The sequence below is a fragment of the Anser cygnoides genome, chromosome 22 (genome assembly GCF_040182565.1).
Source record: "Anser cygnoides isolate HZ-2024a breed goose chromosome 22, Taihu_goose_T2T_genome, whole genome shotgun sequence".
Classification (NCBI taxonomy): Eukaryota; Metazoa; Chordata; class Aves; order Anseriformes; family Anatidae; genus Anser; species Anser cygnoides.
Window position 1 is genome coordinate 4,567,928 of NC_089894.1, and position 27,890 is coordinate 4,595,817.

The following is a 27,890-nucleotide window of genomic DNA, read 5'->3' on the forward strand; positions in this document are numbered from 1 at the left end:
CCAGCTGCTGGTGGAGCAGCAGGAGTGGATTTGGCACCAGGTGCTGGAGTCAGACTGGGGGTGAGGCTACCCCTGGCCTGTGCTGTCAGCTGCTGGAGCCAGGGGGTCCCCTGAAGCTCCTGGAGCAGGGAAAGGTGGGTCTCAGCCACCAGGCAAATGTGGCAGGAGCGTTTGGGTTCTCCAAAAGCAGCTACTGGGGGTACCAGCCCGGCTGTGTCTTCCCCAAATGGAGTGTGCATGATCCTGTCTGTGTGTCTCCCGGATATGTGCTCAGTTTCCATACCATTCGAGCTGCCAGCAGTGCCGGCCACAGCCAGGGGACCAGCACTTGGCAGCACAGTGCTACCAGGCCCAGTCTAGCACGGCCCGCTGCCCTCCGCCAGCCCCTCCTGCTGGGGACGCTGCAGACGGGCAGCTGCTTTCTCCACGCCCTCTCCCTCTCGCTCCCTCTCCCACTGCCTCTCCTATCCCGGGCTGGGCTGCAGGACGGGCAGAGCCCCGCTGGCAGCAGCCCAAGCCCTGCCCGCCCCCAGGCGCCCAGCACTCGCAGCCCGGGCCAGCCCCCGAGCGGCCCCGGGGCGGAGCTGGCGGCGCCGGGCGGCGGCGGCGGGGAGGAGGCGCCGCGGGCGGAGCAGAGCCGGGGCTGGCGGGGGCAGCGCGGCGCGGGCGGCGGAGCGGCGGGATGCGGCAGGGCCGGGCCGCAGGGCTGGCGGGGCTGGCCGCGGTGCTCCTGGGTGCGCGGGGCTGCCGGCGGCGGGGCCGGGACGGGGGCTGCGGGGGGCCGGGGCTGCCCTCGCTGCTGGCCCGCCGGCTTCTCACGGACCTCGCTCCCCTCTGTCCTCCCTCTGCAGCCGTCCCGTCTGCCTCCAGCGAGCTCAGCCGGCCGTTCCCTCCCACCTTGCCTTGCTCCCTGCCTTCCTCCTCTCCTTTCGGCACACCCCCACTCGTTCCTGCCTGCTTCCCTTCTCCTCCTGGCTCGGCTCGGACCCTCCTTCCAAACAGCCCTGCTCCGACCTGGTCCCCAAATAACCATTCCCGGAGAAATGCCTTTGTGTGCTTTCTTCTGAGAAAATGCCCCCATCAGCTGTCAACCGTTTTCTTCTCTCCTCTCCCCTTGCGTGATACTTTCAGTGCAAAAAAAAGCCATTTTCTGATTTTTCTCCTCCTTTTCTTCTTGGCAGTGGCTGCAGGCAGAGCCCAGGTGCAGCAGGAGCCACGGGCAGAGACCACCGAGGGCACCGGCATCAACATCACCTGCTCACACGCAAACATCCAGTCATATGATACCATCTATTGGTACCATCAGCTCCCAGGCCGAGGGCCCGCATTCCTCGTGAGGGCTTATAGTGGGTCCGAAGATGTGACGGACCCGGCAGGGCGGCTATCGGTGGCAGCAGACCGCCGGTCCAGCGCCCTGTGGCTCGCCCAGCCCCGGCTTCGGGACGCGGCGGTGTATTACTGCGCCCTGAGAGCCACGGGGAGAGGAGCCGGGGCTGCGGCCGGGCAGGAACCGTGGCGGGCGGGGCCGGGCGTGTGTGGCGGGGGCGAGGCAGGGGCACAGCCCCCAGGGGGCGCTGCCGCTCCGCCCGCCGGGACCACCTCGCCCCGCAGCCCCGGCGGAGGGGCCCCGCCAGCCCGGCCCTGACCCGCCCCCACTGAGCCCCTTCGGTTCTTCTGGGTAGGACGCTGGCGGTCCGGTGTGGGTCGGACCCAGCTGGGTGTGAGGGGGCAGGACGGCACACCCAGCGATGTCGAGCGAGTGCAGGGGCACACCTGACTGCATGAGCTGTGTGTGTGGCACCAGAGACCTCCCCACAGTCCTGCTCCCACTGCTCCTTTCAAGTTGCTAACAGCTTGCAGAGAGAGGCCTGCAAATCGACAGGTGTTGAAATTTGCCACAGAGATGCAAAGCTTCCTTCCCTTCCCATCTGCATCATGTTTGTAGCTCCTGGGAGCCCTTGCCAGGGGCCCTGACCAGCAGCATTGGCATGGAGGGCACCTTCTGCCTGAGTAGCAGCTGGCAATGCCAGAGACATCCAGTCCTGCTGAATGCTTTCATTAAGGCCAGGAGCAGTCGGAAGGAGGGCACCCTTGGCCAGTTTGTGCGTGGTCCCCAACCGGGGCACACAGGTGGTGACAGCGTAGGTCACAAGGGGGCTTCAGAGAATGCGGACAGGCTGGAGAAAGGGGCTGACCAGAGCCTCATGATGGTGCAAAGGAGCAAAGAAAAGGATTTTCCTCTTGGGCAGGAAGCATCCGCAGAGTAATGCAGGGTGGGGGCTGGCTGCTGAGGAAGCAGAGTCTCAGGAAGGGGTTTTGGGTGCAGGAGGCACCCTGCCACACACGAGCCAGCAGCATGCCCTTGCAGCAAAGGCAGGAAAAGGCCTGCAGAGCTGGGGGGTCAAAGCGGTGCCCTGGGGTCGGTGGGGCTGGGCAGGTGAGGCAGGGGCAGGGATAGGGGTATGATACAGTGACTACACCATACCTCATCCCAGCCCATCAGGACACAGCCAGACTTCTGGGATGCTGCACCACAGGGTTCCTCACTTATTTCTGCAGACTTGATTAAAAGGCAATGTTCCCAGGTGGTAGAGGAAGGAAACAGGAGAGGGGTTAGAAACAGGGTGCTAGTTGTACCCAGAATAAAAAGAACCATCCCTTGAGAAATGAGGACCCCACTAGGTGTTTTGTCCCATGCCTTGTTTACCCACTCTGTTTGCCACACTCCTGGTCCCTCACGCTCCCCAGGGGCTGCCTTTGTACGACAGAGTGGGGTTGCTCCTGGCTCCACCCAAGCCTTGTCAGCCACCATCTTGAGTACTTCCAGCTCCTGGCAGCTGCCTTGGTGTAGGAAAACCCCTGCAGGCCATGATCCCCCTGCTCCACTGCAGGACTCAATCTCCTTAGAGCGGATCACCTTGGTGGTGTTCCCAGGTGGTAGAGGAAGGATCGTAGAATCATAGAATGAATCATAGAATGGCTTTGGTTGGAAGGGACCTCAAAGACCATCTAGTTCCAACCCCTCTGCCATAGGCAGGGACACCACCCAATAGATCAGGTTGATCAGGGCCTTGTCTAACCTCATCTTGAACACCTCCAGGGATGGAGCATTCACAACCTCTCTGGGCAACATCTTCCAGTGCTTCACCACCCTCTGAGTGAAGAATTTCCTCCTAACCTCTCATCTAAATCTCCCCTCATTTAGTTTAAAACCATTCCCCCTCATCCTGTCAACATCCAACCGAGCAGAGTTGCTCTCCATCCCTTCTACAAGTCCCCTTCAAGTACTGAAAGTTTGCAGTGAGGTCACCCTGGAGCGTTCTCTTCTGAAGGCTAAACAGCCTCAGCTCTCCCAGCCTTTCTTAGCAGGAGAGGTGCTCCAGCCCCTTGATCATCTTTGTGGCCCCCCTCTGGACTCGTTCTAATAGATTGACATCCTTCTTGTGCTGGGGACTCCAGACCTAGATGCAGTACTCCAAGTGGGGCATCACAAGGGCATGTTAGAGGGGGAAAATCCCCTCCCTTGACCTGCTGGCCTCTCCTCCTTTGATGCAGCCCAGGATGCAGTTGGCCTTCTGGGCTGCAAGCACGCACTGCCAATGCAGCGTGAAAGGAAACGGGAGAGGTGGTAGAAACACAGTGCTAGTTGTTTCCAGAGGAAAAAGAACCATCCCCAGAGAAATGAGGACCCCAGGAGGTAGTGTAAAACCCCAGTGGGGCAAGAGCCCTGAAGCCTCCTTCAGGGGAGGTTTAGGTAGGATATTAGGAAAAACTTATTTACCGAAAGGGTTGTTAGGCATTGGAATGGGCTGCCTAGGGAAGTGGTTGAGTCACCATCCCTGGAGGTCTTTAAAAGACGTTTAGATGTAGAGTTCAGTGATATGGTTTAGTGGAGGACTTGTTAGTGTTAGGTCAGAGGTTGGACTGGGTGATCTTAAGGTCTTTTCCAACCTAGATGATTCTGTGATTCGGTGACTCTACATCAGGAGTTTGCAGAAGAGCAGGCGTTTCTCACTGAAGAAGGAAGGACGCCATTGGAGGATCAGTGCAGGAACAGACCCTTCCTACCACAGGGACCAAAGAGCCACCATGTTCCCCAGCTGTGCAGATGTTGGCTGCAGAAGCAATACTGTCACTGGTGGAGGAGGACCCCAGCCAGGTATTTCAAACACTCCAGGAACAAGCATTTTCTCCTCCCCCTTTCATTCTTTGTTCCCCTTGCCGAGTCATTTCCTGCAGCTCTGCTCTCCTGGGACGCTTGGTGGGGACGTGTGCTCTTCTGAGGTTCCCTCACACATGCAGGAGGATTGGTCTCAGAATGCGCCTTGTTTATCTCATCCTCGCTGCCTTCCTGAGGCAACCACTGGGTAAGTATTGCCGGTGGCTGGCGGCATGATTCTCCTTCTCCTCAGGAGACCATCACCCCTATCAACAGCTCTCTGCAGGGAGCTGCTCTTGAATTACTGGGAAAATGATGGCTAGTATCAGATCATGACTGTTTTGCACCTCTTTTCTGAAGATGCTCTTACTGCTGGAAAGAAAGATGAGACACAAGAAACACCTCCTCTCCTGATCATCTCAGAACTTCTTCCCTTCCTTTCCTATTGCCAACCATCCATGCCACTCTGCCTCTCTCTTCTGACACTCTGGGCAGTAGGAGAGAAGGAACTAAAGACAGCTCTACCGTGAGGGTATGGTAATGGCCTTACCTGTGGGAGGTAATGAATATTACCTTGCTCTGGGATCCATGCTAACCTCTGGTCATAGACCTCCTGCCCAAAGACGCCAGCATCCATGGGATTCTTGCTGTAATCGAAGGCACAGGGAGCCTTCCTATCCAGAAGCTTGCTACTCCCCTAGGTTTCTGTGATCAGCTGCTGATATTTGGTTTCTTTCAGATGTCATGGGGCAGACCTCCATCTCCCAGCAAGAAGGACAAGTCACCGTGGAACAGAAAAAAACGTTCCAGACCACTTGCACGTACCAGAGCTCCTATATTTATGCCTTGATCTGGTACCAGCAGAAGAAGGGACAAGCCCCTCAGCTGGTCACATATCACAACACAGCAGGCACCAAGCAGAACGGCCGTTTCACCACGGAGCTGAACACTGATGGGAAATACAGTGTTCTGCAGCTGAAGGAAGTTGAGCTCTCTGACAGTGCCTTGTACCTCTGCGCTGTGCTTGACACCTTGGTGCAGGGAGCTGCCCTGGCTGAGCAACAACCCCGGATGGGGAGGGGATGTGTCTGTGCAAGGCGGAGCTCTGGGATGGGGCCCTCAGCTCTCCCCTGGCAGCGCTGCTTCCCCTGTGCACTCCAAGATCTGCCAGCCAGATCCTCTTTCCCAGTGGGACTGGTGTCAGTGGCTTGAAAGGAAGGAGAAGGTGGTGAAAGAGCCCCTGCCCTCAAACTGTTCTCCCTGTGCACCCATGGACAAAGCAGCTTTTGCCATTTGCTTTGCAAAAAGCTCATGGCCCATTCTGATCTACGCGCTCTGCTCTGCACCGAGGGCTGGAAGCAAGAGGTCAGAGACTCACCTGAGCATGGCAGTCCCATGCAAAAAGCTTCTTTGTCCTCTGACTTTCCCCATAGGTCTGGTAGGATGGACTGTCCCTGGGTGGGCATTCCTACAGAACATAATGTTGTTAGCACACAGCTTCAACAAGAACTGGATCTCCCAAGCCACCCAGAGAAGTGGAAATCCCTAAGCAGGGAGGAACACAGGAGATCGGACATGGTTTCTTGTGCGTTAGACATATCCCTATGGCTGTGTCCACCACCACAGAGGTTGGCCGTGCCAGGAAGGGGCTGGACTGACCGAGAACTGCTTCATGGCAGGGGAAAGGCAGGCCCTGCAGAGCAGCCAGGGTGGGGTTGGGCATCGGATGCTGTCCTTGGATGGCCCTGTGTGATGGGAGCTGGGGGTGTGCCAGGGCAGTGAGGGGCCTTGCGTGTGGCGTGGCCAGGCTGATTTCACCCTCAGTCTGCAAGTCACCTCTACCCTGCAAGGCTGTGCAGCTCCTGGGCTGTGCAGGGAACTCTTTGGGATGAGGAGGGAGTATAGGCCACCTTCCTTGCCACTCTTGCTCTTGTGTGCAGACCATGCTCCCACATTGTGCAGACTGATGGGAGGATGAGGAGAAGAATGCCTGGGGCTGTTGCAAAGGCTGTTTCTTACACTGTTCCACTTCTGAATCTTTTGAGACCATATGATGCCCTGACATCATATCCCACAAGACACCTCACATGACAGACCTCCCAGAAGCAGCCCTTCCTCACTCCTCAACTCCCTATCTTAATTTAATGTAATTATCCCTATCTGAAGTCGTAAGCCCTTTAAGGGCTTATATTTTCTCCCCACAGCTTCCATTGAGGAGAGGAAGTGAAAGAGCCATGTGGTGCTGTTTAGTTGACCATTGGTGTGAAACCACCACCGCCTGTGTGCTGGATTTGTGCAAGTGTCTGTGGGTGCAGATTTTGGCATGATGTGTGGACACAGGTGTGCAAGAGCAGGTGCGTGCTTGTGTGATCAGTGTGGCCTGCCTCACAAGAAAATGTGCTGGTCACCTCAGGGCATTCTCCACTGCTCTGTCCATGAGCTCCAGAGAGTAGGCAGGGCAAGAAGGAACCTGAGAGCAACTGAACAACCACAGAACAATCCTGGCCCAGAAGTGCCCACAACACACACACTGATATTTAATCTTCTGTCTCAGCAGCCCCCCCTTCTCCTGGCCCTAGGAAGTTCACCCTGTGCTACTGCCAATTTTAGTGCCCAACAAGGATGGGTCCACTCTAGTTTGGTTCTTTTATTCCATAGAGCAGGATTCAGAGTGTAAGTGCATGGTGGCAGTCACCCCTCCTTGCCTCTACAGGCCAGGACGCAGCTGCTCTCCCCACAGCTAGAGAGTTCAAAAGAATGGCGTTAGCTTTATGTACAGGGAGACAGGCTGAGAAATCCTGAGCAACCTGATCTGATGAGACCCGCTCTGAATACACGGTTGGACTACGTGAGTGCTGGAAACAGCAAGGAGATTAGGAGCAGCCAAACTGATTGTACAGAGGGCCAATCATGCCTGCCCAGCTTCATTGTCTCCTATACAAGGTGGCTGGCACTGCGGAAATGTGAGGGCTGTGAATGTTCTCTACACAGATTTTAGCAAATTCAGAAATGGGTAATTCTGATTAGATGCATGGAAGAAATAATTACCCTGAAGGTGGTCAACGCCTGGAGCAGATGGCCAAAGAGATGCTATGGGAGCTCCATCCTTGGAAGAGTTCAAACTTTGCCTGGACTTGATCCTGAGCAACCTGATCTGATGAGACCCGCTCTGAACACAGGGTTGGACTACGTGCGTGCTGGAGGTGCAGCCTGTGATCCTCTGGGAGGGTTTCTCAGATGACCACTGGCTAGGACTGCTCAGGAGTCTTGGGGCAACCTGCATAATCACCACATCTCAGCCTTGGTGGGATGTTGTCAGATCACTGTTTCTGTTAATTCCCAGTGTGCCCCTTGTTCTCATACTGATATCGCTCATGATATCAAAAGCTGATGGAGGGAACAGCACTCACGCACACTGCTGCTCATGTAAAAAGATGCATGAACTCATCGGTCCACATACAGGCACTCCTGGATGCATACTGAAGTACAGTCAGGCACACACACACACACACACACATAGGCATGCACACACAGTGAAGAGAGGAAAGTCTGCTCACGTGAAGCCCAGGGTTGGGATCGTACTTTCTACTGTCTCTGCAGGAACATCCTGGCTTGCTGAGGCCCTGCTGTGTTGTCTGTCCAGAAGATATCGAGGGGTGGAGGACAATGAATCCTGAGCAGCAACTCCATCTCCTCCTTCCTCCTGCTGCGGCTGTCTTCCCCTAGGGGCGGGGGAAGTTCTACAGACTGGTTTCTTTTGTTGCTGCTGGGTTTGTCTGAGAGCTGGAAGATGCTGCTCTTCATCCTGGACTCAGTCATCGACCTCTTGATCCAGACTGGGAATACGCTCGTGGTGCTGGTGCCCAGCCAGCCCTTGCATCCTTCTATGCAGTTTGTCTTTGGCAACCTCCCCTTTACTGACATTTGCCATGTCTTGGTCAGGATGCCTATTATGCTTTTAGATGCCTTATCTGCAGAGAGGACCTTTCTTTCTTACCTTTCACCTTCCCGCTCCTTCTTTCCTTCCCTAGAATCAGCCCTTCAGCACTAGGGAGAGAGGCAGAGAGAAAGAACAGCAGGAAGCTGGAAAGAAGAACACACAGGGACACAAGCCTGACTGACAGATGATGAGGGAGGCAGTGAGGAGACCAAATGTGGGCAGTCACACCACTTGGGGGGGGTACACGGGGTTGTGGCTGTGTTTATGCCACTGAGGTTATCACATTCGGGACCTTGTCAATTGGCATGCTAAGAAAAGAGGAGGCAATCAACAAGCAAACAGAGACCAAGACCAGAGAAGACAAACACAGAGGCAATGACAAGAGACAAACCTCACCATTCACACCAGTTGTTGGCCTATCAAGAAGCCACAGGTGCCACTGCCAGGAAGATCAACCTGGGCCTTGCACCTCCTACAGCTGTGGGCCAGGACACAGGCTGGGATGGGTGCAGGACAGACCTATACAACCCCATGAGGGGACATGCAGGGCATGTGAAGCTGGGAGGAGCACACGAGGGCAAAGAGAGCAGGGTGTGAAAGGGGCTGCTCCATGCACTTGTCTGGTCGGGCCCTGCGCCTCAGCACCGCCGTCTGTCCTGTCCTCTTCTGGAATCTTTCCTTACCTCTGCATAATCTCACTGTCCCATGTGCACATGTGCTGCAAGGAGAAAGTGCCAGCTGCTGGTGGAGCAGCAGGAGTGGATTTGGCACCAGGTGCTGGAGTCAGACTGGGGGCGAGGTCGCCCCTGGTCTGTGCTGTCAGCTGCTGGAGCCAGGGGGTCCCTGTGAAGCGCCTGGAGCAGGGGAAGCGGGTCTCAGACTCCAGGCAAATGTGGCAGGAGTCTTTTGGGTCTCCAAAAGCAGCTACTGGGGGTACCTTCCTGGGTGTCCAGTCCTCAAATGGGGTGTGCATGACCTTGTCTGTGTGTCTCCCGGATATGTGCTCAGCTTCGATACCATTCGAGCTGCCGGCAGTGCCGGCCACAGCTGAGGAACCAGTGCTTCTCATCACCACACTACCAGGCCCAGTCTAGCCCGGCGCGCTGCCCTCCACCTGCCCCTCTTGCTGGGGACGCTGCAGACGGGCAGCTGCTTTCTCCACTCCCTCTCCCCCTCCCACTCCCTTCCCCTCCCCTCTCCTCTCCCGTGCCGAAGGAGCTGCCTCAGCCTTTCCCCGCACACCTCCGCGTCCCGGGCTGGGCTGCAGGACGGGCAGAGCCCCGCTGGCAGCAGCCCAAGCCCTGCCCGCCCCCAGGCGCCCAGCACTCGCAGCCCGGGCCAGCCCCCGAGCGGCCCCGGGGCGGAGCTGGCGGCGCCGGGCGGCGGCGGCGGGGAGGAGGCGCCGCGGGCGGAGCAGAGCCGGGGCTGGCGGGGGCAGCGCGGCGCGGGCGGCGGAGCGGCGGGATGCGGCAGGGCCGGGCCGCAGGGCTGGCGGGGCTGGCCGCGGTGCTCCTGGGTGCGCGGGGCTGCCGGCGGCGGGGCCGGGACGGGGGCTGCGGGGGGCCGGGGCTGCCCTCGCTGCTGGCCCGCCGGCTTCTCACGGACCTCGCTCCCCTCTGTCCTCCCTCTGCAGCCGTCCCGTCTGCCTCCAGCGAGCTCAGCCGGCCGTTCCCTCCCACCTTGCCTTGCTCCCTGCCTTCCTCCTCTCCTTTCGGCACACCCCCACTCGTTCCTGCCTGCTTCCCTTCTCCTCCTGGCTCGGCTCGGACCCTCCTTCCAAACAGCCCTGCTCCGACCTGGTCCCCAAATAACCATTCCCAGAGAAATGCCTTTGTGTGCTTTCTTCTGAGAAAATGCCCCCATCAGCTGTCAACCGTTTTCTTCTCTCCTCTCCCCTTGCGTGATACTTTCAGTGCAAAAAAAAGCCATTTTCTGATTTTTCTCCTCCTTTTCTTCTTGGCAGTGGCTGCAGGCAGAGCCCAGGTGCAGCAGGAGCCACGGGCAGAGACCACCGAGGGCACCGGCATCAACATCACCTGCTCACACGCAAACATCCAGTCATATGATACCATCTATTGGTACCATCAGCTCCCAGGCCGAGGGCCCGCATTCCTCGTGAGGGCTTATAGTGGGTCCGAAGATGTGACGGACCCGGCAGGGCGGCTATCGGTGGCAGAAGACCGCCGGTCCAGCGCCCTGTGGCTCGCCCAGCCCCGGCTTCGGGACGCGGCGGTGTATTACTGCGCCCTGAGAGCCACGGGGAGAGGAGCCGGGGCTGCGGCCGGGCAGGAACCGTGGCGGGCGGGGCCGGGCGTGTGTGGCGGGGGCGAGGCAGGGGCACAGCCCCCAGGGGGCGCTGCCGCTCCGCCCGCCGGGACCACCTCGCCCCGCAGCCCCGGGGGTTCCCCCGCCAGCCCGGCCCTGACCCGCCCCCACTGAGCCCCTTCGGTTCTTCTGGGTAGGACGCTGGCGGTCCGGTGTGGGTCGGACCCAGCTGGGTGTGAGGGGGCAGGACGGCACACCCAGCGATGTGGAGGAGCGAGTGCAGGGGCACACCTGACTGCATGAGCTGTGTGTGTGGCACCAGAGACCTCCCCACAGTCCTGCTCCCACTGCTCCTTTCAAGTTGCTAACAGCTTGCAGAGAGAGGCCTGCAAATCGACAGGTGTTGAAATTTGCCACAGAGATGCAAAGCTTCCTTCCCTTCCCATCTGCACCATGTTTGTAGTTCCTGGGAGCCCTTCCCAGGGGCCCTGACCAGCAGCTTTGGCATGGAGGGCACCTTCTGCCTGAGTAGCAGCTGGCAATGCCAGAGACATCCAGTCCTGCTGAATGCTTTCATTAAGGCCAGGAGCAGTCGGAAGGAGGGCACCCTTGGCCAGTTTGTGCGTGGTCCCCAACCGGGGCACACAGGTGGTGACAGCGTAGGTCACAAGGGGGCTTCAGAGAATGCGGACAGGCTGGAGAAAGGGGCTGACCAGAGCCTCAGATTGTTGCGAAGGAGCAAAGAAAAGGATTTTCCTCTTGGGCAGGAAGCATCCGCAGAGTAATGCAGGGTGGGGGCTGGCTGCTGAGGAAGCAGAGTCTCAGGAAGGGGTTTTGGGTGCAGGAGGCATCTTGCCACACACGAGCCAGCAGCATGCCCTTGCAGCAAAGGCAGGAAAAGGCCTGCAGAGCTGGGGGGTCAAAGCGGTGCCCTGGGGTCAGTGGGGCTGGGCAGGTGAGGCAGGGGCAGGGATAGGGGTATGATACAGTGACTACACCATACCTCATCCCAGCCCATCAGGACACAGCCAGACTTCTGGGATGCTGCACCACAGGGTTCCTCACTTATTTCTGCAGACTTGATTAAAAGGCAATGTTCCCAGGTGGTAGAGGAAGGAAACAGGAGAGGGGTTAGAAACAGGGTGCTAGTTGTACCCAGAATAAAAAGAGCCATCCCTAGAGAAATGAGGACCCCAGGAGGTGTTTTGTCCCATGCCTTGTTTACCCACTCTGTTTGCCACACTCCTGGTCCCTCACGCTCCCCAGGGGCTGCCTTTGTACAACAGAGTGGGGTTGCTCCTGGCTTCACCCAAGCCTTGTCAGCCACCATCTTGAGTACTTCCAGCTCCTGGCAGCTGCCTTGGTGTAGGAAAACCCCTGCAGGCCATGATCCCCCTGCTCCACTGCAGGACTCAATCTCCTTAGAGCGGATCACCTTGGTGGTGTTCCCAGGTGGTAGAGGAAGGATCGTAGAATCATAGAATGAATCATAGAATCATAGAATGGCTTTGGTTGGAAGGGACCTCAAAGATCATCTACTTCCAACCCCCCTGCCATAGGCAGGGACACCACCCAATAGATCAGGTTGATCAGGGCCTTGTCTAACCTCATCTTGAACACCTCCAGGGATGGAGCATTCACAACCTCTCTGGGCAACATCTTCCAGTGCTTCACCACCCTCTGAGTGAAGAATTTCCTCCTATCCTCTCATCTAAATCTCCCCTCATTTAGTTTAAAACCATTCCCCCTCATCCTGTCAACATCCAACCGAGCAGAGTTGCTCTCCATCCCTTCTACAAGTCCCCTTCAAGTACTGAAAGTTTGCAGTGAGGTCACCCCGGAGCGTTCTCTTCTGAAGGCTAAACAGCCCCAGCTCTCCCAGCCTTTCTTCGTAGGAGAGGTGCTCCAGCCCCTTGATCATCTTTGTGGCCCCCCTCGGGACTCGTTCTAATAGATTGACATCCTTCTTGTGCTGGGGACTCCAGACCTAGATGGAGGTCTAGTGGAGGTCTTCCTAGTGGAGGAAGGAAATAGGAGAGGGGTCAGAAACAGGGTGCAAGTTGTTCCCAGAAGAAAAAGAACCATTCCCAGAGAAATGAGGACCCCAGGAGGTGATGTAAAACCCCAGTGGGGCAAAAGCCCTGAAGACTCTAAATGGGCCATCAGGAGTGTGCAGAAGAGCAGACGTTTCTCACTGCAGCGGGAAGGACACCACTGAAGGATCAGTGCAGGAACAGACCCTTCCTACCACAGGGACCAAAGAGCCACCATGTTCCCCAGCTGTGCAGATGTTGGCTGCAGAAGCAACACTGTCACTGATGGAGAAGGACCCCAGCCAGGTATTTCAAACAGTCCAGGAACAAGCATTTTCTCCTCCCCCTTTCATTCTTTGTTCCCCTTGCCGAGTCATTTCCTGCAGCTCTGCTCTCCTGGGGCGCGTGGTGGGGACGTGTGCTCTTCTGAGGTTCCCTCACACATGCAGGAGGATTGGTCTCAGAATGCGCCTTGTTTATCTCATCCTCGCTGCCTTCCTGAGGCAACCACTGGGTAAGCATTGCCGGTGGCTGGCGGCATGATTCTCCTTCTTCTCAGGAGACCATCACCCCCATCAACAGCTCTCTGCAGGGAGCTGCTCTTGAATTACTGGGAAAATGATGGCTAGTATCAGATCATGACTGTTTTGCACCTCTTTTATGAAGATGCTCCTACTGCTGGAAAGTAAGGTGTGGGTTTTTTTTTGTTTGGTTTTGCTTGGTTTTGTTTGTTTGTTGGTTGGTTGGGTTTTGTTACTTTGGAAGCCAAACACACAGGATGCTTGAAAGTGGATGCAACGAGATGGAAGGACCTCATCCCACTAGGGTGTCCCCCAAGGCTCTCTCCTGGCTGGCACAGGTCCTGCCCAACGCCCTGTTTCCCCTTTGCCTCCTGCCTGTCAGCACTGCCAGGGCTTCCTTTTCCTGCCATTCCTTGATCTCAGAGCCACATCTGAGCAGACAGGGAATGGGAACAGGATGAAACGTTTGCAGGCAATCCTGAGGTCCTTCACCCTTCTGGGGGTGTCCTGGTCCCAGCTCAGGAGGACCAAGCACTACAACCTGCTCCCAGGAGACTCTGGGCAGTAGGAGAGAAGGAACTAAAGACAGCTCTACCCTGGGGGTGTTCCTGTGAGAGGTAATGAACATTACCTTGCTCTGGGATCCATGCTAATCTCTGGTCATAGACCTCCTGCCAAGAGATACCAATATTGATGGGGATCCTGCTGCAGTCTAAGGCACAGGGAGCCTTCCCATCCAGAAGCTTGCTTCTCCTCTAGGTTTCTGTGATCAGTTGCTGACATTTGGTTTCTTTCAGATGCCATGGGGCAGACCTCTGTCACCCAGCAAGAAGGACAAGTCACTGTGGAACAGAAAAAAACATTCCAGACCACTTGCACGTACCAGAGCTCCTATTTTTATGCCTTGATCTGGTACCAGCAGAAGAAGGGACAAGCCCCTCAGCTGGTCACATATCACAACACAGCAGGCACCAAGCAGAACGGCCGTTTCACCACGGAGCTGAACACTGTGGGGAAATCCAGCATTCTGCGGCTGAAGGAAATTGAGCTCTCTGACAGTGCCTTGTACCTCTGCGCTGTGCATGACACCTTGGTGCACAGAGCTGCCCTGGCTGAGCAACAACCCCGGATGGGGAGGGGATGTGTCTGTGCAAGGCGGAGCTCTGGGATGGGGCCCTCAGCTCTCCCCTGGCAGCGCTGCTTCCCCTGTGCACTCCGAGATCTGCCAGCCAGATCCTCTTTCCCAGTGGGACTGGTGTCAGTGGCTTGAAAGGAAGGAGAAGGTGGTGAAAGAGCCCCTGCCCTCAAACTGTTCTCCCTGTGCACCCATGGACAAAGCAGCTTTTGCCATTTGCTTTGCAAAAAGCTCATGGCCCATTCTGATCTACGCGCTCTGCTCTGCACCGAGGGCTGGAAGCAAGAGGTCAGAGACTCACCTGAGCATGGCAGTCCCATGCAATAAGCTTCTTTGTCCTCTGACTTTCCCCATAGGTCTGGTAGGATGGACCGTCCCTGGGTGGGCATTCCTACAGAACATAATGTTGTTAGCACACAGCTTCAACAAGAACTGGATCTCCCAAGCCGCCCAGAGAAGTGGAAATCCCTAAGCAGGGAGGAACACAGGAGATCGGACATGGTTTCTTGTGCGTTAGACATATCCCTACGGCTGTGTCCACCACCACAGAGGTTGGCCATGCCAGGAAGAGGGCTGGACTGACCGAGAACTGCTTCATGGCGGGGGAAAGGCAGGCCCTGCAGAGCAGCCAGGGTGGGGTTGGGCATCGGATGCTGTCCTTGGATGGCCCTGTGTGATGGGAGCTGGGGGTGTGCCAGGGCAGTGAGGGGCCTTGCGTGTGGCGTGGCCAGGCTGATTTCACCCTCAGTCTGCAAGTCACCTCTACCCTGCAAGGCTGTGCAGCTCCTGGGCTGTGCAGGGAACTCTTTGGGATGAGGAGGGAGTATAGGCCACCTTCCTTGCCACTCTTGCTCTTGTGTGCAGACCATGCTCCCACATTGTGCAGACTGATGGGAGGATGAGGAGAAGAATGCCTGGGGCTGTTGCAAAGGCTGTTTCTTACACTGTTCCACTTCTGAATCTTTTGAGACCATATGATGCCCCGACATCATATCCCACAAGACACCTCACGTGACAGACCTCCCAGAAGCAGCCCTTCCTCACTCCTCAACTCCCTATCTTAATTTAATGTAATTATCCCTATCTGAAGTCGTAAGCCCTTTAGGGCTTATATTTTCTCCCCACAGCTTCCACTGAGGAGGGGAAGTGAAAGAGCCATGTGATGCTGTTTAGTTGACCATTGGTGTGAAACCACCACCGCCTGTGTGCTGGATTTGTGCAAGTGTCTGTGGGTGCAGATTTTGGCATGATGTGTGGACACAGGTGTGCAAGAGCAGGTGCGTGCTTGTGTGATCAGTGTGGCTCGCCTCACAAGAAAATGTGCTGGTCACCTCAGGGCATTCTCCACTGCTCTGTCCATGAGCTCCAGAGAGTAGGCAGGGCAAGAAGGAACCTGAGAGCAACTGAACAACCACAGAACAATCCTGGCCCAGAAATGCCCACAACACACACACTGATATGCAACCTTCTGTGTCTGCAGTCCCCCCTTCTCCTGGCCCTAGGAAGTTCGCCCTGTGCTACTGCCAATTTTAGTGCCCAACAAGGATGGGTCTACTCTAGTTTGGTTCTTTTCTTTTATTCCATAGAGCAGGATTCAGAGTGTAAGAGCATGGTGGCAGTCACCCCCTCCTTGCCTCTACAGGCCAGGACGCAGCTGCTCTCCCCACAGCTAGAGAGTTCAAAAGAATGGCGTTAGCTTTATGTACAGGGAGACAGGCTGAGAAATCCTGAGCAACATGATCTGATGAGACCCGCTCTGAATACACGGTTGGACTATGTGGGTGCTGGAAACAGCAAGGAGATTAGGTGCAGCCAAACTGATTGTACAGAGAGCCAATCATGCCTGCCCAGCTTCATTGTCTTCTATACAAGGTGGCTGGCACTGCGGAAATGTGAGGGCTGTGAATGTTCTCTACACAGATTTTAGCAAATTCAGAAATGGGTAATTCTGATTAGATGCATGGAAGAAATAATTACCCTGAAGGTGGTCAAGGCCTGGAGCAGATTGCCAAAGAGATGCTATGGGAGCTCCATCCTTGGAAGAGTTCAAACTTTGCCTGGACTTGATCCTGAGCAACCTGATCTGATGAGACCCGCTCTGAACACAGGGTTGGACTACGTGCGTGCTGGTGGTGCAGCCTGTGATCCTCTGGGAGGGTTTCTCAGATGACCACTGGCTAGGACTGCTCAGGAGTCTTGGGGCAACCTGCATAATCACCACATCTCAGCCTTGGTGGGATGTTGTCAGATCACTGTTTCTGTTAATTCCCAGTGTGCCCCTTGTTCTCATATCGCTCATGACATCAAAAGCTGATGGAGGGAACAGCACTCACGCACACTGCTGCTCATGTAAAAAGATGCATGAACTCATCGGTCCACACACAGGCACTCCTGGATGCATACTGAAGTACAGTCAGGCACACACACACACACACACATAGGCGTGCACACACAGTGAAGAGAGGAAAGTCTGCTCACGTGAAGCCCAGGGTTGGGATCGTACTTTCTACTGTCTCTGCAGGAACATCCTGGCTTGCTGAGGCCCTGCTGTGTTGTCTGTCCAGAAGATATCGAGGGGTGGAGGACAATGAATCCTGAGCAGCAACTCCATCTCCTCCTTCCTCCTGCTGCGGCTGTCTTCCCCTAGGGGCGGGGGAAGGTCTACAGACTGGTTTCTTTTGTTGCTGATGGGTTTGTCTGAGAGCTGAAAGATGCTGCTCTTCATCCTGGACTCAGTCATTGACCTCTTGATCCAGACTGGGAATACACTCGTGGTGCTGGTGCCCAACCAGCCCTTGCATCCTTCCATACAGTTTGTCTTTGGCAACCTCCCCTTTACTGACATTTGCCAAGTCTTGGTCGGGATGCCTGTTATGCTTTTCGATGCCTTCTCTGCAGATAGGACCTTTCTTTCTTAGCTTTCAGCTTCCCGCTCCTTCTTTCCTTCCCTAGAATCAGCCCTTCAGCACTAGGGAGGGGGGCAGAGAGAGAGAACAGCAGGAAGCTGGAAAGAAGAACATGCACGGACACAAGCCTGACTGACAGATGATGAGGGAGGCAGTGAGGAGACCAAACCTGAGCTGTCATACCACTTGGGGGGGGGTACACAGGGTTGTGGCTGTGTTTATGCCACTGAGGTAATCACACTGGGGACCTTGTCAATTGGCATGCTAAGAAAAGAGGAGGCAATCAACAAGCATACAGAGACTGAGACCAGAGAAGACAAACACAGAGGCAATGACAAGAGACAAACCTCACCATTCACAGCAGTTGTTGGCCTATCAAGAAGCCACAGGTGCCACTGCCAGGAAGATCAGCCTGGGCCTTGCACCTCCTACAGCTGTGGGCCAGGACACAGGCTGGGATGGGTGCAGGACAGACCTATACAACCCCATGAGGGGACATGCAGGGCAAGGGGAGCCAGGAGGAGCACACCAGGGCAGACAGAGCAGGGGGGTAAAAGGGGCTGCTTTGTGTGCTTCTTGGGCCTTGTGGCTGAGCACTGCCATAAGTCCTGTCCTCTTCTGGAATCTTTCCTTACCTCTGCATAATCTCGCTCTGTCCCATGTGCATGTGTGCTGCAAGGAGAAAGTGCCAGCTGCTGGTGGAGCAGCAGGAGTGGATTTGGCACCAGGTGCTGGAGTCAGACTGGGGGCAAGGTCGCCCCTGGTCTGTGCTGTCAGCTGCTGGAGCCAGGGGGTCCCCTGAAGCTCCTGGAGCAGGGAAAGGTGGGTCTCAGCCACCAGGCAAATGTGGCAGGAGCGTTTGGGGTCTCCAAAAGCAGCTACTGGGGGTACCAGCCCGGCTGTGTCTTCCCCAAATGGAGTGTGCATGATCCTGTCTGTGTGTCTCCCGGATATGTGCTCAGTTTCCATACCATTCGAGCTGCCAGCAGTGCCGGCCACAGCCAGGGGACCAGCGCTTGGCAGCACAGTGCTACCAGGCCCAGTCTAGCCCGGCCCGCTGCCCTCCGCCTGCCCCTCCTGCTGGGGACGCTGCAGACGGGCAGCTGCTTTCTCCACGCCCTCTCCCCCTCCCACTTCGTTCCCCTCCCCTCTCCTATCCCGTGCCGAAGGAGCTCCCTCAAGCCTCTCCCCGCACCCGCCTCCGCGTCCCGGCTGGGCTGCAGGACGGGCAGAGCCCCGCTGGCAGCAGCCCAAGCCCTGCCCGCCCCCAGGCGCCCAGCACTCGCAGCCCGGGCCAGCCCCCGAGCGGCCCCGGGGCGGAGCTGGCGGCGCCGGGCGGCGGCGGCGGGGAGGAGGCGCCGCGGGCGGAGCAGAGCCGGGGCTGGCGGGGGCAGCGCGGCGCGGGCGGCGGAGCGGCGGGATGCGGCAGGGCCGGGCCGCAGGGCTGGCGGGGCTGGCCGCGGTGCTCCTGGGTGCGCGGGGCTGCCGGCGGCGGGGCCGGGACGGGGGCTGCGGGGGGCCGGGGCTGCCCTCGCTGCTGGCCCGCCGGCTTCTCACGGACCTCGCTCCGGTCTGTCCTCCCTCTGCAGCCGTCCCGTCTGCCTCCAGCGAGCTCAGCCGGCCGTTCCCTCCCACCTTGCCTTGCTCCCTGCCTTCCTCCTCTCCTTTCGGCACACCCCCACTCATTCCTGCCTGCTTCCCTTCTCCTCCTGGCTCGGCTCGGACCCTCCTTCCAAACAGCCCTGCTCCGACCTGGTCCCCAGATAACCATTCCCAGAGAAATGCCTTTGTGTGCTTTCTTCTGAGAAAATGCTCCCATCAGCTGTCAGCCGTTTTCTTCTCTCCTCTCCCCTTGCGTGATACTTTCAGTGCAAAAAAAAGCCATTTTCTGATTTTTCTCCTCCTTTTCTTCTTGGCAGTGGCTGCAGGCAGAGCCCAGGTGCAGCAGGAGCCACGGGCAGAGACCACCGAGGGCACCGGCATCAACATCACCTGCTCACACCCCAACATCCAGTCAAACGAGTACATCTATTGGTACCGTCAGTTCCCGGTCGGAGGACCCACGTTCTTCGTGTGGGCTCATAGTGGGTCCAAAGATGTGACGGACCCGGCAGGGCGGCTATCGGTGGCAGCAGACCGCCGGTCCAGCGCCCTGTGGCTCGCCCAGCCCCGGCTTCGGGACGCGGCGGTGTATTACTGCGCCCTGAGAGCCACGGGGAGAGGAGCCGGGGCTGCGGCCGGGCAGGAACCGTGGCGGGCGGGGCCGGGCGTGTGTGGCGGGGGCGAGGCAGGGGCACAGCCCCCAGGGGGCGCTGCCGCTCCGCCCGCCGGGACCACCTCGCCCCGCAGCCCCGGCGGAGGGGCCCCGCCAGCCCGGCCCTGACCCGCCCCCACTGAGCCCCTTCGGTTCTTCTGGGTAGGACGCTGGCGGTCCGGTGTGGGTCGGACCCAGCTGGGTGTGAGGGGGCAGGACGGCACACCCAGCGATGTGGAGGAGCGAGTGCAGGGGCACACCTGACTGCATGAGCTGTGTGTGTGGCACCAGAGACCTCCCCACAGTCCTGCTCCCACTGCTCCTTTCAAGTTGCTAACAGCTTGCAGAGAGAGGCCTGCAAATCGACAGGTGTTGAAATTTGCCACAGAGATGCAAAGCTTCCTTCCCTTCCCATCTGCACCATGTTTGTAGTTCCTGGGAGCCCTTCCCAGGGGCCCTGACCAGCAGCATTGGCATGGAGGGCACCTTCTGCCTGAGTAGCAGCTGGCAATGCCAGAGACATCCAGTCCTGCTGAATGCTTTCATTAAGGCCACGAGCAGTCGGAAGGAGGGCACCCTTGGCCAGTTTGTGCATGGTCCCCAACCGGGGCACACAGGTGGTGACAGCGCAGGTCACAAGGGGGCTTCGGAGAATGCAGGAAGGCTGGAGAAGGGGGCTGACCAGAGCCTCAGGATGGCCTGCGGAGCTGGGGGGGTCAGGGGGTGCCCCGCAGTGCGTGGGGCCGGGCAGGTGGGGCGGGGGCGAGGCGGGGGCACAGCCACAGCCGGAGCCACGTGGGGGCGCTGCCGGTGCTTGGAAGTCCCCTTGCAGGGCCCGGAGTTAAACAGCACGGGCCCGAGGGAGCATCGGAACAGCCACGTTGGGTTTCCTCCGTTTTCTGCAGTGGTCTCGTTTCAGGAGCTTGTTGTACAGGCTTTGTCCCAAGCCCAAATCCAGCACCTCTGGCGCTGAGATGACGTCGTGGCAACACAACAAATGTCTCTGCTGGACACTGCCTCTAGTGACACCTTTTGGAACCTTGGATCTTGCCAAAGGACTGAGGCGTTGAGAAGTTTGCTGCACTAGTCAGCGCTGTTGAAGGTCTGCCCTTGGAGCAGGATTCACTCCCGTCTGTGTGTGCAGAGGTGCTGACTGCTGAGCAGAGGGCTGTGGTGGGGCGTCCTTCCCTGCCAGAGGGAGAGTGTGGCTCTGCCTGGGGGGGGCTTTCTGCAGCTGGCACTGTCAATGGAGATATTTCCTTGCAGAGCCTTCCCCCTTGCCCAGGGAAGAGGTGAAGTATAACCAGACTGGCAGAGAAAGTTGGGTACCTGGGTCTAGGCGCCTTTGCCTGTGCCTGTTCATACCTCCATCCACGCAGCCCCTAGGGAAGAAGAGGACAAGGGCAGCAGAAGGCATCCCTTCTCCATTAACAGCAGAGCTGGGTGCAGGCCTCTGTGTCTGGCTGGGTTCTGGATGGCAGCGGGAGGCTAGTAGGGACCCTTGCCCCTTGCTGGGGCTGCCTACATGCCAGAAGGGGCAAAAAGAGGGAAGCACACAGTGGCCATGTTGGTGTCCTTTTGCCTTACCGCTGACCAAGTGAAATGTCCTAGCCTTCACAGGCCTGCAGCTGTGAGCTAACTGCACAAGTGTGAAGCTCACAGTGCTGGAAAACCTGTCCCTGGCCATAGGGAACCTGGGGCATAGCAAAGATTGGCTGGATTCCTTTCTGACTGCTTTAACCACTAGTCCATCCCTCTCTTGAGAGCCTTGCTGTGGCAGAGGTGAGCCCCAAGGAGCAGCAGGGGGAGAGCTTTGCTCCACCCTCTGTGCTGAGGTTTAGAGGCTGCTTTGAGCTGGCAGAGGGGGAAGTGAATTCGGAAGCTTGAGCTCCTTCTTTCCAGGCACTCCGTGGGCACCCTGTGAAGGCGAGAGCGTGACATGGTCCTGCTTTTTCTGGCAGCCTTGATGGCACTGTCAGACTTTGGTGAGATGTGACTTTCAGGAGGGCAAGCTAGGGGCAAGATGGCATCCCATCATTTCTGGAGGGGGAAATTGGAGTCCTGCCTCCCTGGAAGAACTGCAAGTGTTTTCTGTAGTGAGATCAGGGGCTGCAGACCAGTACAGGAGACAGTCTGGGAGATGTCAGGAGCAAGAAGTGTGCAGGGATGAATAAGCATCTGCACGTTTCCTTTGCAGATGCCTAGCATTCTTACATGCATTGTTCATAGGTATGGATGGTGAAAGAGAGGTCATTGCTAGGGAACAGACCAGAATGGTAGATAGGAGCTTGTGCCCTCCTAAGATGTCCTCGACAAAATGCTGTCAGCATATGTGGAGATGGACATAATCCTCTGTAGACTTGGAAAGAAGGCTAAGACCATACAAGAACAGAGATGCTGCACGAGGACAAAGCAAGGACATATCAGGTCAGGTGAAGTTACGGAGTAAACATTGCAGTAAGTAATGATGAAGTGAGGAAGGGCAGGAATGGCTCGTCTCTTGTGCTGCAGGAAGAGAGACAAACTGTTAATAGAGCTGAGGGAGAGAGAGAACAGATAGACTCAAAGCCTGGTGAGATACTGCTAAAAAGGCTGTAAGCTGACAGACTTGGGTATGGGAATTGAATAGCATCTGCAGAAAGAAGAGTGCTTGTGTACTTAGCTCAGCATTTTACAGCCCATGAAAAGGGAGATGGAGAGAGGAGACAGTGAGCAAGTTGGTGAAATGAGAGACACAGGAGAGAGAGGGGGAGAACAGACACACCTTCAAGCAGTGCTGAAATGTTGTTCTGGCTTTGCAGGTCATGCACAGAAGGACTCTGTGCTGCAGTTTGCACAAGAAACCGCCATCCAGGTGGGACACAATGCAACTCTGCACTGCAATTTCTCCACCAGCTTCTCTACTTTCTACATCTTCTGGTATCAGCAGCGCCCGAATCAGTCCCCTCAGTTCTTGCTGCAGGTGAGCACGTACAAGTTTCATGAGGATTCTGGGAGGTTCTCCTCTGTGCTCTCCATGGAGGACTCCCAGGTGCTTCTCCATGTGCAAGATGCCAAGCTCCAGGACAGCGCTGTCTACCTGTGTGCGCTGAAACCACACTGGTGCCTGCAGCATGCAGCTTTATACAGGAAGGTGCGGGTGTTGTGAAGACCAGCTCCCTCTCATCACAGTTTGCATGGAGCTCTGAGCTGAGCCTGCCCAGTAAGGACACCTGGGGCTTGTCATGGGGCTGGCTCTCTCCCTACCTGGCCTGTGTAACAGGGACAAGTACTATTAAGAACATGCTGTGATATCTTTTACAGCTGTGTCTATGTCCAGGGTCATGAGGAAGGAATCAATAAGGCCAGCAAAGAGCTATTGAGAGCTGCTACATGAACTCATGAAATTACCTGGGACTGGGAGTCAGTATTAAGAAGATGCATCTACTAACCTGCTTCCAACCGCCTACACTGATGACCACTGTTGGGGAATAGGGCTCTTCTTGAGAGATGTGATCACTCTTGTGGTTTTACCGGCTAGGCAAAACAGCCTGGGGAGGGAAACTCCCTTCTCAACCCTACATCTGGGCATCAGCTAAACCCTCAGCAAGTGAAAAACCTCCATCAGCTGGAGACTGGGGAAGACTTTCTGTTTGCTGCAGAGAGGAGTCTCATTCCTTTTCATACCATCCTTCTGCTCTGGAGCATCACCAGTGAATGTCTAGAGGTGTTCCTGTGTCCCTGCATCTGTGCTGGTTTCTCTGCCCATCACAAAACCGCTGGTCATCCCAAACCTCAAGACTCGTTTGTCCATCTGCACACAGTACTCTTTTCATGCTGTCTGTTTGGTGGCACAGTGAACTGTCCCTGGAGAGCAGCTCTGGTGGAAGCCAACATAACCAGCCATGGTGGCTTAAGTGTGACCTTAGCTGGATTTTGCTCACAATGGGAGGAAATGTTTAAGTGTTTGAAGTGAGGCCTTCCAAGGTGACACACAAAGCTCCATCTTTGTGCCAATGGGAACGGGGGAAGGATGTGTCTCAAGGGGGGACAAGATGGAGCAAATAGGAGGGAGGCAAGAAGGAGGCACTTGAAAGAGATAGCCGTTGCCTGTGGTAGCAGGAAGGTATGTGGCTAGGCTTTCAACCCTACCATTGAGCCAGTTCTTAACCCAGCATTGCGTGAACCTGTTCATTTCACAGCTGGACAATCTATCCAGAAGGATATTATGAGGGATGGTATCAAAAGCCTTACTGAAATATGAAAATATAACTCCCATTGCCTTCCCTTCACTCACTAAGTAGATGATCTTATTGTAGAAGGATATCAGATTACTAAGGCATGACTTTGCCTTCATGAACCCTTGTTGACTATGTCTGATAATAGCTTTGTTCTTGAAATGTCTTTCCATAGCCCTTGGGATAATCTTCTCAGTAATTTTTCCAGGTAGTGAGGTTAGACTAGTAGATCTGTAGTTTTCTGGGTCTTCTCTCCTGCAGTTCTCATAGATTGGTATAACTTTGGCTAGCTTCCAGTCATAAGGGACTTCCCCAGATTCCCAAAACCTTTGTTAAACTGTTGAGAGGGTTCCAACTATAGTAACTGCTAACTCCCTCAGTACTCTGGGGTGAATCCCATCAGGCCCCCTGGAATAATGAACATTCAACTGACACAACTGGTCCCTTATAATTTCAGTGACCACAAATGGAAAGTCACTGCTCCCCCAGTCATCATCCTCCAACTTAGAGGACTAGGCAGCCCAAGCTCTACAATCAATATTAAAAACTGAGGCAAACAAACAAAAAATATTAAATGTCTCCACCTTTTCCTCATCCTTACTTGTAAGGTGACAATCTTCAAGTATCCATTCAATGTTTTATTTTGACCTTCCTTGCTGTTGACATATTTAAAAAAGCCTTTTTGTTGTCTGACACCACAATGACCAGTGTCAATTCAAGATGAGCTTTGGCTTTTCTTGGTATCTCCCTTATTGTCTTGGTTTCTCTCCTGTTACCACCTTGCAGAAATCTGCAAATCAACAGAGGCTGGAAATTATACACAGGGGTCAGAGTTCATTTTCAGGGCACTCCCAAACACTGCAGAGCTGTTTTCCCTTTCCTTCCTTCCTTCTTTCCTTCCTCCCCTCTATGCTCACATTAATGGAGGAAGTCCTCACCCTGACAGCCAGCCTTGCTGACCCATGTGCCTCAGCCATATGCTTGCGAGTCTCTTTCCTCAATGCCTGCATCTCCTCTACCACCTCCCCTGTTCCTTGCCTGCCCTGTCTGCACCTGGCTGCCGCACTGTGTCTGGCTCCAAAGACTTCTTGGGACACCTGAAGGCTCCGGCTCTCAGGGACACCTGAAGGAACAGCCCTGCAGACTGAAGGAACAACCCCGCAGGCCCTGCAGACTGCCACTGTCCATGCCAAGCCTTCCAGGCTGTGTCAGGTTCCTGCCAACAGATGACCAAATAGACCTCGAGGAGCCACTGACTGGAATGTTTTGCTTCTTTGCCTCACGATCCCCGAGGGCTCCTCTTCCATACCAGAAGCCACTTTTGCAAAGCTCTTCTGTGAATACAAACAACGCATTAACACCAACTCCACCAAACTGCTCTCCTTCCTTAAGACCCAATCTCAGCTGCTTCATGGCCACTTTGATCTGCCTTTGTCCTTTCTTCACATTTAGCTTTGGGAAATCTCTTTTCACTCTGTGGGTACCCCTCTCCTTCCCTGGCCTTTCTGGACACCACTGCTACAGGGTGTCTCCCAAGTCCTGTGCCTCTTCCTCTCAGCCTCTGTGCTCCTCTTGATGAGGATGTTGAGTTCTTTTGCCTTCTGTGAACATTCAACCATATCATATTAATGGTACGTTCAATGTTAACTCTGCCATGGCCGACAGATATGCCTGAAGGGAGGACACAGTGGAAACCTCATGGATCTTTTAAGACTGTCAGAGATCTCTTCCAGTCCCCAAGCATGTCTCCTCTGTCTTGTGCCTTGGGATGTATAGGAGAAGCAGACTGCTGCAATGCTCCTGATAGTGCCTGTCAGTCAGGGATTTCCACCCCTGGACACTGCCAGGTCCTCCTGGGAGTCAATGCTGGAGCCAGGCCCATCTCCTCACACCTGTCTATAAAGACCTGCCAGCATTGTCTCAGAAATGCATCGCAGAGGAGACAGATTCCCATCCAGCCCATGTCAGGTTGGTTCTCCTGAAGGCAAACAGGCAGCTGTCGCTCCTTCCTGTGAGGGATTTCACAGCATAGGGATCACAGGGTGACAAGAGTAAAATGATCTCCCTGTGCACCAGAGGGATGCTGAGCTTAATGGGTGTCTCGTCCAAGCTCAGCTCCCTTGTTCAAACACATCCCACCCACTGTTGTTTTTTTTTTCCATGCCAATGATACTCATCAAGATCTTCACCGCAGGTTTATATTACCACTAACAGACTCCTTGTGCATTCAAAGTAATTATGAATAGGGCAATTAAGACACCAGTGTTCATTGGAATTACCAGGCATATAACTTGAGTTAGTCACTCCAGGGCCATGGTCCATATATTCTTCACAAAAAAATGTTCATCCGCGAACTGTATTCTTCTCCCCTTTCCTGCTGAGTGAGCAAGTAATTTTCTGAGTTTTATTCTTCTTTTCTTTGCAGCTGAGGCTGAAGGCAGAGCCCATGTGCAGCAGGGTACATTCCTCTATACATTCTGGCCTGGCTCTGTCTCACCAACAATGTTCTTCAATTTTATTTTTTTTTTGGGGAAAAGAGTCATCAGAGCTCAAAGATCACTAGTGATCTTTGGCTTCTCCTCCTCCTTTCTCAGCAGTGGCTGCAGGCAGAGCCCAAGTGCAGCAGGAGCCATCAGCAGAGACTACTAGCACATCACCTCACACATCATCACCTGCTCACACCCCAGCATACAGTCAAACAAGTATGACAGTATTCTGGCAGAGGTCCTGATCCAGCTTTGGTCAGAACCAGAGTCTCTGTGGCTCTGCTTTGTTCCCAGCTTTTGCCACAACTATCTAATGGTCCACAGACCCTCATCCTCCACCTCTTTGCAGAGCTGCCAAAGAGCAGGCAAACATCCTAATGCCTAATCACTGAGCTGAGTATCCTTCCCTGTTCTACAGATGATCAAATGATGATCCTCCCACCACCCAGTCAGCATAAAGTCAGCTTTTTGTAAAGTAAAAACACAGAGAAAATCTTAAGAAAGCACAGTAAAACTAAGAAATGCTCAATCAAACAATAGAAACCATTGGTTTTGTTTGTTTGGTTTTGGTGTGTGCATACAAAACGAGAGGATCTATATGTTAATAAAAGGTGTCCCCACTCCTGAGATCCAGGAGACAGCAATAGATGAGATGAAGACGAACATGGAGATGGAGATAAAGATGAAAATGAACATGAAGATGGGTAGGTTCTGCTTTGTGTCTGGTAGCACTGGGGGCCCAAAGGCAATTTGGTTTGGCCAGCCCTGAGCTCAGGCAGGACTCAGCATTACCCACGGCAACAAGAAGCTGCTCTTGCCCCATCTCTCCTGCTGTGCTTGGGAAGAAAACGTTCCCAGCTTCTTTCATGTGATTGGAGCAGCCATAAAAGTGACCTATCCCTGATGGGAAAAATACTGTCAGAAAACGTTTGCTAAAATACTGACAGAAGAAAATGTACGTCAGACTGAGAACTGCCAGGTCGGTGAACCAGCAGCATCCTTGAGAAGCACAGCTGGCCTCTTTGTAGTGCAGCTGCATACCTGTAAACTAGAGACATCCTGAAGATACCATCAATAAGGGCAAAACCAAGGAACTGTAAAAACAGCTTATCATCTGAAAAAGTGAAAATTATCTGGAAAAAGGAGAAGACATCCTGAGAAGTTAGGAACTGGCAACTGCTATTGTGTATTTCACCTGAAAGGAAATAAGAAAGTCTGAGAAAGTAATTTGTCATCTTCTGAGAAAGTAATCATCGTCTGTTGGTTGTCTCAGAGGAAAAATAGAAATTAGAAGCACCTATTGGCTGCTCTAAGAGGTGGTGTACTACACTCTTTTATATCTCTGTGATGTAAGGATGACTCATTTTCTATACAAAATGGAGCTTCTCTGTCTAACAACTTCCCATGCTGCACAAACTTTTCTTTCTCCTACAAGATTTCCTAAAGAAATCAAACCCTCACTGGGGATACTTGACTGACTCCAAACTCCATGACACGGACCTTCAAAGTGAGACTGTTATTTATTTAGCCCCACTCCTGGGCAAGTTTCTGAGTGTCAATATTTTCTGAGATTGATTTTCTGTATTGACCTATTTCTATACACTCGCAGCTCAAGTAACCCTTTAGATCATGACATCAGGGAAGAGGATGTCCCCTGTGCCCACCCCCTCCCATTTTTCCCCTTTCCTCCCATGAGGTAGTATGGGCCTGGGCTAGGGCCCTTCTACTCCCTACAGGCCCTCCATGAGGGGTAGGACTTAGCCTGGAGCTCAAGCATGAGGCAGACCATATTGTGGCACTGGGAGAATGTGACTTCCCATGTTGACACACAGCAAACCAGGTCCAAGCCCCCTGTGGCACCATGATTTATAATTATAAACCAAGCAAAACTCTCTTTTATCTTCACCCTTATGGCAATCCCCATGGATAAGAACAGCCACATGCCAACTACCCTGGAAGGGTGTGTGTACATGT

General features: G+C 54.9%; 1 protein-coding gene and 1 long non-coding RNA gene across 2 annotated transcripts; one reads left to right on the top strand and one right to left on the bottom strand.

Annotated features, from left to right (window-relative positions):
- The first annotated feature begins 682 nt into the window (after positions 1-682).
- On the top strand, positions 683-5,036 carry LOC136786821 (uncharacterized). Its single transcript, XM_066981738.1, has 2 exons — positions 683-4,367; positions 4,899-5,036. Exon 1 carries the CDS (start codon positions 683-685, stop codon positions 1,643-1,645), a length of 963 nt encoding a protein of 320 aa, XP_066837839.1. The 3' UTR covers positions 1,646-4,367; positions 4,899-5,036.
- A 228-nt stretch (positions 5,037-5,264) lies between these two features.
- LOC136786836 (uncharacterized) lies at positions 5,265-8,262 on the bottom strand. The gene is made up of 3 exons (XR_010826290.1): positions 7,717-8,262; positions 5,538-5,627; positions 5,265-5,366 (listed from the first exon to the last, which is right to left on the bottom strand). It is a non-coding gene; the product is annotated as an uncharacterized lncRNA (long non-coding RNA).
- Positions 8,263-27,890: the final 19,628 nt, after the last annotated feature.

Coding starts and splice junctions, on each gene's coding strand:
- LOC136786821 (XM_066981738.1), top strand. CDS start 683: ATGCGGCAGGGCCGGGCCGCAGGGCTGGCGGGGCTGGCCGCGGTGCTC.